The sequence below is a fragment of the Alligator mississippiensis genome, chromosome 5 (genome assembly GCF_030867095.1).
Source record: "Alligator mississippiensis isolate rAllMis1 chromosome 5, rAllMis1, whole genome shotgun sequence".
NCBI lineage: Eukaryota > Metazoa > Chordata > Crocodylia > Alligatoridae > Alligator > Alligator mississippiensis.
Genome location: NC_081828.1, coordinates 127,813,844 through 127,825,025, shown reverse-complemented (window position 1 = coordinate 127,825,025; position 11,182 = coordinate 127,813,844). Strand labels below are relative to the sequence as shown.

The 11,182-nt window shown below is 40.6% G+C and overlaps 1 protein-coding gene across 1 annotated transcript in view; it reads right to left on the bottom strand.

Annotated features, from left to right (window-relative positions):
• Window positions 1-1,919: 1,919 nt before the first annotated feature.
• HERPUD2 (HERPUD family member 2) overlaps window positions 1,920-11,182 on the bottom strand; it is a 32,802-nt gene continuing 23,539 nt past the window's right edge. The window contains exons 5-8 of the mRNA XM_006261725.4: window positions 7,245-7,367; window positions 6,214-6,537; window positions 3,315-3,429; window positions 1,920-2,838 (exon numbers count right to left, since the gene is read on the bottom strand). Of these exons, the coding sequence (XP_006261787.1) occupies window positions 2,677-2,838; window positions 3,315-3,429; window positions 6,214-6,537; window positions 7,245-7,367 (724 nt within the window). The 3' untranslated portion in view covers window positions 1,920-2,676. The remainder of the gene's footprint in view (window positions 2,839-3,314; window positions 3,430-6,213; window positions 6,538-7,244; window positions 7,368-11,182) is intronic.

The window sequence follows — 11,182 nt, the reverse complement described above, 5'->3', positions numbered from 1 at the left end:
CATACAGTATCTTCCCTACTTGTAATTTAAGCTGTTTATAGGGTTGGTGTGATGTCATTGTTAAGGTCTTTCAACTGTCAGCTGTTCTGCTCTCTCTCACTGCTTCTTTTTTTGTATTCCTTATTTAAATTTACGCACATTCCTATTTTATGTCCCCTCTTCAGCTGCAACTCACCCTGCCCCCTTCCCAAAAAGAAACTGATTTTTCACTGACCACAATCATAATCATTATCATCTCTGCACTGGTCTTGAAAATTCTTCCCCATGTCACTTCTCTGCCTCTTTCTCCTGTCATTTGCCTTCCATCTTTTACTTTGCCAACTCCTCTGTAGTCTTTGCTCTTTTCTTACCAATTTCCAAATTTCTTCCAAATGTCATCCTCCCATATTTCTTCTCCTTGTTACTCTCCAAATCCTGCCCTGCTCTTCCCCTGAACTCAGTAAGGGTAGGAGCTTCAAGGCCCACTGATTACTGCTGGAATGCCACTATACTGTAAGCACTGCAGATGTCACAGGCTCACATCTTATAGACTGGCAGGAAAAAAAACTATTCAGGGAGCACGTAGTGAAGGCTCGTATGCCAGGGATTTTGAAGATCTGCAGTGCAGTTCAGTGAGCTATTATATTCCAAGTCCTACAACATCTAAGGCTGTTAATGTGAGCCATAAGTCCTGAGCACCTGTGATGACTAATTTTACAGGCAAGTATCAGGTACCTGCCAAGTTCCAATGCAGCTGTCAGTCAGTTTGGATCCCTCAGTGCCTATGTGTAACAAGTAAACTGAAGGGACTTACTTCAGCTTCTGCTCCATCATGCAAAAACAAAGTCCTGCTCCTCTCCACATTTAAAATATGACTTAGTATTCCCAAAATGGCTAGGAAGGAAAAATTCTGAAGCCTTTAAGTAGACAGTACAGATGCAGAGCATTAACAATACATGACTGTTTGTGCACAGAAGGGTTGATATTTGACTGTGGGATTCGTTTTTTTTATGACTATTTTCTGGTTCATGGCAGGTGCTCCATTTATTCTATTGTGTGTTCAGGTATGGTTTAACAACTTGAGAGTCTAAAAGCCTGCATGGGTGGCTTTACACCAAACAAAAGCATACTTTATTGTTGAAAGCTCTACAGCAGTGGTTTTCAACCTGTGATCTGGGGATCCCTGGGGGTCTGCAGACTATGTCTAAGGGGTCTGCGAAAGAGTACTATAATTAGTCAAAAGTATGTGAATACCCACACAATTCAAAGCACCTCCATTCAAATTTTTTTTAGGGGTCTGCAAATCACAAAAAGGCTAAAAACCGCTACTCTACAACAAGGAAGTATTACCAGGCATTAAATTCTTATAAGAGCAGGCCATTCTAAATCCTCATTTTTCACTTGTGCAAGCATCTCTAAATTTGTTCTTTGAGTTAAAACTTCAGGTTTGGACACAGCCCAGAGGTGATTTTATTTTTTTATTTAAGGTTTTTTCTGTTATGCAAGCCATTTTAAATAAGCTCAAAGCATGATTCTTGAGAAGCCAAAAATAAGAGATGCCTTTTAATGCAACTGCACAGTTCTACTATTAAACTGGCAAGGAAAGAATGACTGATTTTACTTTAGCCAGCAAAGAATTGCATCTCAGATATGCAGTGTGTTAGTCCTCTCATTAAAGTGTAAACTCCTATCCTTATTTATTGCAAAAAGGCAGCGAAAGTGTTTCTACAAATCCAAAGAAATTAAAAATACACGGGTAATATCAAATTAAGACTGTATCTGCAATATTATTCCTACCATTATAGATATATTATAGAGCAGGTGCAGTATTGCTTTTAATCTCACACACTGTTTCCTTACCCTTAATGATGCATTAGTGAGGGTTACATTTGCACTTATGACAAAGTAATGTGTTTATAAGAATAAACCAACATAAAAAGTATTGTAACTGCTTTTATTATAAAAACTAATTTACAAGTCTGTTTTCCAGTACATTTTTTAAAAAAAGTACTGCATGTATCAAACATTTATGATGCATTTCATCACTGTTAATTCTCTTTTAAAGAGCTGTCAAATATATCCCAAAATTCTCTCGAGAAGAGCCTCAAGATAATTAAGCTTTTTGGCTTTCTACAGAGGAAAGGAGAGGCTTAAGTAGTTTATGGCATGAGGAAAACATACCATTAAAAACTTAATACTTTGTCTGAAGAGCATTCTTTTGGAAATGCCATAAACATAAAACTTAGAAGAGGATTTACATCTTTGCTTTAGAACTATCAAGAGCTTCAAAGTTAAGTTAGATTTACTAGGGCAGATAAATCTCATTTTGGAAGGTTTGACAACATCTATACTTCAACAGCTCTTTAAAAGGAATAATGGTGCACACAAGCTACAAGCTCCTTGTCTCAGTGTATTACACAGAAATTAAAATAAACATGGAAGACCAATATCTTTACATTTTATTCTTCTTTACAAAAAGAAGAATCTTAAAAAAAAAAGCATTTAGTAGTCCACTTGTGCTTAAAATATTCAAATGCATGAGAAAGCTAAAAGGGAAAAATACACATTTTTGTACACCATGATCAAAGAGTTATGTTATAAATCTTTTGAAATTGCACTGTATTTAAAATACCCCCTGCAGTCAGCTCCATTCCTAAGTACAGCTGTTAATGCTGCCTGTCACAGTTCCTATTCAGCCTAATTGCCAACCTGTGGAGGCCCTTCGGGGATAAGTGATGTGAAAAAGGTGGTGATAAAGGACCAAGCTGAAGCCATAAATCCAGGTTGCTGCTCTGTATTTGCATCTTCACCTGTATCTTCTCCACTGTCTTCTTCAATCCCATCGTCCATAAGTCGCTCCTTTAAAGAGAAAAAAATGTTTAAGTGGTTTAACTGCTTTAATAAGAAAAAAAAGTACATGTACATTTGAGGAGGAGAAGCATTCCACAAAGTAACAGCTTCATCAAGGCAACCCTTTCCCATATAAGGGCTACTAGCATAAACAGAATGTACATGGAGGTGGAAGAAATCCAATTATTAATTCTTTAAGCTCTGTACCAAGCAGTTGAAAAATTTATTTCAGATAGAGAAAAAGGTAGGGATGGCACTGAACTGGTTTTACATAAAATCCTTAATGGCTACCACTTCAAAACAACATTTCTCTTCACTTCCAGAAATATCTTATGCAGATATTGTAAGAAAAAAAGGAAAATGAATTTTCTATCTTTATGTCCTCCAAATTCAAGCTTCAATTTTGTACTACTATTCATTTAACAGAAATGTGGAAGGGAAAACACATAGGGAAATATGAAACATCCAAGCTTGTTTTCACCTACCATCTCTTCAAGGTCAGGGTTATTTACATTTTGCCCATCGTGGTTTACTTCTGCATTATTCGCTGCCTGTTGCTGGCCTCCCTCTTGCCTGAAGGGGAACCATCCAGCTTGGTGTCTATTCAATAAAATGAACAATTGAGTACAGTATGTCTCTAAATCTCAAACCTGCAAAATTGCTTCTACAAGTGGGAAAGATAATTTCTACCTATGGAATGATCTCTCATTCAACTTATTTGCAGAGCATTCTTCTTCTGATTAGACTTTTCAGAGATAATGGAACCTAATTATTTCTAGGTAGAAGTAATTTAACAGATTCCTATTAACCCAAATAGCAAAAATTAAATGTTTTGTAAAACAGCTCTTTTACTTTAGGTTAACCTTGTAAAAACAGCATCTTTCCCCGTCTTCCCTACCCCCCCCCAAAAAAAAAACCAACAAAAAAACAAAACAAAGCCAAGGTGAGTGGTCCTTCAGGTTGGGGGAAAAACTATTTCAAAACCATGCATAACTATGGCAAAAGTCAGTGTTCTGTAAGTTTTAATAAGTTCCACAAGGCAGTCTTTGTTAGAATTTTTTCAAAACTAGCCTGACTGAAAATGTATTCAATGGCTGATAGCACAAGTCATGCAGCCTTGTTCAACCCATGCTATATTTTAGAATCTGTACACTGTAAATCAGCTGTCCACCATGTAAAAATCAATACTTTTAGAGGAGCTCATCTTTTAAACCTGCATTCACTGAAATGTACATCTTCTAAATCACCTGCAGTGCAATGCAAATGCTCTAAGTATTATATGGCACGTCCTACTTCCTCTCGTATCCCAATAGGGCCCTTAATGGGAGAAGATTTTTAAAAAATCATTAACAACCTCTGAAATTCTGTAGTAAAAACTGGTAGAAGATAGCAACTTCCTTTTAAAAAAAATAAGTGTGTAGTAAAGCTTTCCTCTTCCGATAACTTTAAATAATGGAAACCTTGGCATCTCTGACAGAGTGCACACAACAAATTACATATGTGCTTAATTCAAAACAGAGTTGAAGTTTGCAGTTCAGCTTTAAGATCCTATACCATTAAACATGCGATGTAATTTAAGCTCATGCAAACGTGCTTTTCAATTGCATGAATGTTAGTTCCTCTTTTACTTACCTCCTAAAGAAACAGATTGGCAAAACCATCCCCTGTGTAATTTCGGTAGGCCAATGTAAATTACATCAAGTTCAGAAAATCAGACCTCCGACTATCTAAGGGTAGCTGCTTAGTGCATGCACTTATTACTAGGGGTGCACCGATAAAGATTTTCTTGGCTGATGTCAATAGCCGATCCCTCACCAGGCATAATTGGCCGATACTGATCCAATAACCAGTTTACTGGAATGCAGCTGGGCAGCGCAAAGAGCAGTGCCCTGTAAGTAAGTCTGTGGAGGGGAAGAGGCGTGGGGGGGGCAGGCCGATCAAGGAGTGAGTGGGGTAGGGGCACCAGGTGGTGAATGGGACCCCAAGGGAGTGGGACAGAGCTGCAGGTGGCTTGTTCTGGGGATCAGTGTCCTAGAGCTTAAAAATGGCAGCGGGGGTGCTTAAAACTCATTGAATGAGCTTTAGTTCAAGCTCCCCCACTACCATTTTTAAGCACCAAGATGCTTTTAACTGGTGCGAGGACAGAGGCATGTCGCCCCCTGTGGGCTTGGTGCTCTTTGCCCTGCTGCCTTTGCACTGGGAGCCGCATGCTGGCTGCATCGTACCCACTACCCAGCCAGCAGCTGAGGGCACAGCTCGCAGCTACAGCCAGACAAGCAGGGGGCACATGGCCAGCGCACAGCTCCTGGAGCAAAGGCAGCAGGGTGAAGAGCCCCAAACCCAAAGTGGGCAGACTGTCTCTGCCCCTGTCCCCACTCAAGTGTCCCAGCACTTAAAAATGATAGCGGTAGTGCTTGAACTAAAGCTCATTTCATGAGCTTTAATTCAAGCACCTCCACCACCATTTTTAAGTGCCAGGATGCTGATCCCTGATAAGCTGCCCACAGCTCCATCCTGCTCCCTGGGGGTCCCATTCACCACCCTGCCCTTGCCCCAGCTCCTCCCTCACCGTGGGGACCTCGATCTGGCCCTGCCTCCCCCCTCTCCCCCTCCCCCCAAGCCCCTCATGTCTCCACACTGCCTGGCTCCATTCCTGGCCAGTGCATGCGTGCGGCTGCGTTCATGTATGTGGCATCTGGGGGCCCTGGCCAGAAGTCATATTATACTTATCGGTACATTATTGACTATACTGGCCAAAAAAAGCTGATAATGTTAATTTTCCTTTTAATCGGTGCCAATATATTGGTGTACCTCTAAAGGAGTAAATGTTAGCAAATGACTACCCACAGGATCAGTGGGACCTAACAAAGCCTGAACTAGTATACTCTTACACAGTTGGAGATTAATCCCTGCTTCTTCCAGGCAAAGTTAACTTTGTCCCTTATGTTTTTTTACATAAAGTTTCTCCATGCCCCAAGTCCTGATAACAGTTGCAGGTTTTCCTTGCAACAGTTATTCTGTTGCTATACTCAACATACAAATGCAGTGTTTTTGTGATAAGGGTTTTTGTCTTCAATTTTTAGTGGGGGGGCAGACAGAGGAATACAGAATCAAGAACTATCATAAAAATATTTTGAAAATACATTTGAAAACCTTGTTCCATTTATTTGAAGAAGTTCTTGCTCGTGTGTTTTCCTTATTAATGAGGATGGTTAATTTCTCCATTATCAAGTGTTTGTTTTTCAAACTTTAAAGTCCAAATAAAGTGATCCAAAAAATACTATATTAAAAAAATACAGTATTTTACTTACATTGATAAATACACACAGACAATCTACATGTCTAAACAAGCGTCCAATATTTAACCAAAATTTTTTTACTCACAAATAAACAAGTAGCATGGCTCCCATTACCATGACAAAACGACTGAAGGAGGAATAAAAGTACACAATGCTGAGAAGAATGGCTGCTCTGGAGAATGTGTACATCCAGTCCAACCAGTCTCGATTGAAGTCCTCCTCATTCACGACTGGACCTCCTTGTGCATTCATCTGAACATTCTGGTTTACAGGCCTGTTCTCTGGTGCTGCTACGTTTGGCGCTGCTGCGGGCTCATTTGCAGGAACATGCTCTGAATTTACAGGCTGTGCAGCTGCTGATCTGACTGGCTCAGTGCTGGATGTCACTTGGGCTGAAACAGCAGCTTGGCTAGAAATTTAAATACACGTTTTCTGAAAAGCCAGTTTTGTATGGAAAACGTTTGAACCCAAACTTCATTCTAGCTCCTCTTATAGAGGATCACCACAGAAACACAAAAAAATTGCAGTGAATTTCCAGATTAGGAAGAAGTGACTTCAGGGGAAATACTTCTCCAGCTGACTATACTACTATTTGTCCACATCTACACCCTTTACAATCATTCCTTTTCTCAGCCCAAGTCTTTACTGGTGGATAGATTTCCCTCAGCAGTTGTGTGCTATTTCCACACTGCATTCTCAACTCCTGTGTTAACTAACAAAAAGGAGTCAACATCAGAGACTACATTTCCAAATAAGCATAAGACACTGCTGCAAAAGAAGTCCATTTCCTTTGGTATTCTGGTTTAAAAACAATATAATCCATTTCAGTCAACAAATTAATTTTCTTGGCCATAACAAGCTGAATTTTAAAAGATGGTTTTATATGAACATTCCAACTACAAATATTTTAATAAAATGTTTGCTGGAACATAAAACTAACCTGCATTAAAAGAAAACTTTAATTCCCTCAGCAAAATTATGTTCAGCATAAAAAGAATAAAAAATCAAAACCCCCCAGACTTTGAAATTTTAGATCTCAGACAGAAGCTATCTAAGATTTTTACACCTTGTTTTCATCAGGGTATCTGAGCACTAAGAATATGCAAGTTAACTTACTATTGCATGTAGTATTGACGTGCATACATTTGTTGCCACCATATCATCTGTAAGGGGCTGAATGCAGGGTACATAGGAAATCCAGTAGGAACACCTTGCCCTGGAAACTGGTTACCTACATTACTGTAGAAAATTAAAAGAAAAACAGTTATGACATGGCTATTAATAGAGTAGAAATGCATCATTTTAAAATAGATGACACAAAGTACTTCCCGCCCTTTCCCCCACTTCTATTTGCTCCATGTGAGACAACACAACATCAATAAGACCTAACTGACATCCACTGGATAATGCCCAATCCATTACATCAACTGTATTACTGTAAAAAATGAAAAGCACTTAATTGGATATAAAATATAACCACAATAATTAGATGATCAATGCACCATTTTAAAGGTACAAGAACTAGGTAAAATTATTTCCATTCTAAAAGTGTATTTGTTGTAGCTGGATATGATCATTAGCCACATCTTCAACTGATGGGTTTGTAGTCAAAACACTGAAGGTTAATGCCTTATGATAAAAAAAATTAAGTTTGCTTCTTAAATAAAAGCTGCTGAAAAATACTGTATGTTCACATAGACACATCCCCCATTAGACTCCATATATACAGATGCCAGCACTTAAAGACTTTAAGAGATTATCTTATTTCTTATAGGGAGGAAGCTCCAATGAATACACAGCTTATAAAATCAGAAGCACCAAGGACTGAATAAGCATATAAAGAAAACTAATCTTTCATCTCCAGAGGTGGCTTCTGCAGAACAAGGTTGTACGACACGGGGAGGACACTGTAGGAAGCTTGCTACTCTGCACTCATCATGCATCTATTTTGTAGTTAAAGCATTTTGTTACCTAGGGAATTTTTCACATACAGAAGTTTTTTAAGCTCTTACACAGAAGCTGAAAGTAGTAAACACTTCATAAATCCTGGGGTATACAAGATCGTGTATATTTTTAGAAAATTCCCAGTTCTCTCCCAAACATCTTGATGTGGGTCTGTCACAGCACTATAACATGAAACTTGTTTCTTCTGACTGCAGGTAGCAATATTTCAAATGGTGTAATCCTACTGAAGACTACATCTCTACCCTGGGTAACAAACTCTTTGGAAATATGGCACTAAAGCCACTGAAAAGCACTACATTTGTAGGGCTAAATACACAACCGTAGTTATTAAACAAAAACCAAAAAATAAAATCAAGCATACAGCCATTCAAGCTGTTTGTTAAATTACAGAGATGCGTCAAGTGCTATGAAACGGTAGCATTTTCAAAGACTAACTTCTCCGTTTTGCAGCACTACGTGCAATGTCCATATAGCTATAAGTTACAAGGGATGCTTTTGGCAGGGGAGAGGGCAAGCACACAATGATCTAGCATCCCTAAGTGGAGGCAACACAAGAAGCAGCCTCCTTTGAATCTGCAGCTCTCCAGCCAGGAGAGATGAACACCTATATGCCCCCAAAGTACAACATTTTTGTAACGCTGCAAAGTGCCAAGTAATTTTGTAGTACTACAAATAAATGCTTGTCCATACCTTAAAACAAGGGAATCACACACCACAGGGGACCGGCACGAGGCTTGCGCTGCATGCACTGTCCCACTAAACTGACCCTGCGTGCCAGTTCCAGCACACAGTAACAGCCTAAGCACCTAATCCAGACATGGGGCCCATCTGGCACAGGCACCACATACAGCTTGCACCTCAGACTCTCTGTGCTGCATGCAGCACCCACAGTGCCAGTTCCAACCCACATACAGCGTGCGAGACAGACCCGAGTGGGGGGAGGAGGGAGGGGCAGTGCATGCTGCATGTGAGGCACTGGGCTGGACTGGCTGCACACAGCACAGGGGACCAGCATGGGGCACATGCTGCATGCAGCACCCTGTCAGACTGGCCCTGTGTGCTGGGCCCAATGCGTGGCCTCAATCAGGCCTGCAGATCAGCCCAGCAACCCACATCTGGACCATGGGGCTGTAAGAGTTTGACAACCCTACTTTAAAAGGCCCCACTTGCCTACCAGCCATTCAGATACACTAGGAGAGGCAAAAGAGAGGAAGGGACAGAAGACAGAAAAAGGAGACTGTTCAGAGCCTATGTCTAATCTCTCCGCGCACTCTCTCCATCAGACTTGCTGCTCACATATGAGCAAAAGTCATCCAGCCAAATCCTTCACCTTAATATGTCCAACACTGACACAAGGAATATCTCATTACTTTTCAAAGAATCATTTTGCATTTACTTATTACCTACTTTGGTACAAGGCAAAAGTTATTAACCAAATTACAGGGAACATTTCTACAAAGATACTGGAAACCAACTTTGATTTTTAAAAAGCTAAAGCTAACTAGCAGGCTCTGCAGTGCCTCAGGCTCATTCTGAGAAATCAGCAAGATTGATTTAGGACTGGTGACAGTGGCTGGACAAGTCTGTACTTTCAAACTGCCAAGAGCTGATGGGGCTGCCTGCGAGCCACCCCCTCCTCCCCCTTCCCCAAGGTTGCTGCTGTGGTTGCCAAAGGATGGGCTCTTGTTGAGTCAGTGTTCTGACACCTGCAGCAGCACCGCAGGACCAGGCAGGAACTACACCCGTGACAATACACTGGCTGTTGCCCCATGGCTGGATACCACAGGTCTTCGGACAACGGCTGTCAAAGCACAGTCGAGAAGGCCTGCTCAGGCAGTTGTGGTAACACTGGTGTTCTAGCTTCAGGGGCTGCAGACAAGGCACACAGCCACATGACAGCAGCCCTCCAACTCCATTGGCTGCTGCAGTAGCAGCAGCAAGATCCCCTGACTGCTTGGGGCTGGGCAGGCTATCAGGAAGCCAGCCACTGTCCTTCCCTCTCTCCCCCTTAAGGGATGGGAGGAGGGAAACCAGAATATGGAATGTTAGTAGCCCTAGAAACCTCTGTCACACTATGTACAGACATTAATATTAGCACTAGAAAACCTAGAAGTTCCTTTTTGAAAGTACTACTATTTTGTAGCACTTTGTAGCACTACCAAGACACTAAAATATCTTAAATGGCTGTACACAGCAGTATACTAAGTGAATAATGACATACTTAGTGCTATAAATTTAACGTCTGTCCATGGCCTAGGAGACTTCAATCATGCAATATCCTAAAACTCCTTTTACCTCTTACACAATCAATTTTCATGCCTTATTACCAGGCTTACTAGATACTTCCTTTTATGAGAGGCAAGCTATACCTTTATACCTTACACTGTCAAGCCTTGAGGACCATTCAATAGTTTCTCACTGCTGCTGCAACTTGCAATGCTAACTTGTGAGAAAACATATTTGGAAAATACGACAGCCATTAGCCCAGTAATTATGTAACTACTAATATTTTACTAGTAACCCAGCAGTTTTCAAACTGCAGGGCGCCTCCCCAGGGGAGCGTGAAGGAACACGGGGGGGAGGAGGGGGGCGGCGTCATGCACAAGGCATATTTTACTTTTACTATTATACAAAATAAAAGTGATATTTGATAACATCACACATTGAAAGAGTACGAGTGAACCTTCTGCAACTGATTTCATAGGTGTTACAACGTACTTAATTAAGCCAGCGATCATTTCCATAGCAACAACAACATTTCCCGCATTCCGGTTTAATACGCCCATCATACCTACTCTTACAACACACAGAAAAGATAAGCATTTGTGCAGTGCGGCTTATTCTGCTGGTGAGTCTGATATTTTTCATACTAGTACAAGGTGAAAATGAATCGGTACTTATTGCCAAAAGATACTGTTTGGAAATGAAAGGCAGAAGCTGAAACAACTAGTCAGTAAGTACAGTATCTGTGAATTTGAAACTTACAGGTGTAGGTAATTTAATTAGGTCATTTAAATTGTTTTAGTCTCTATTAAGTTTATGAAAGTATATTTTACATGTCTGTTATGTCTGGGTTGGGGTGGGGCAGA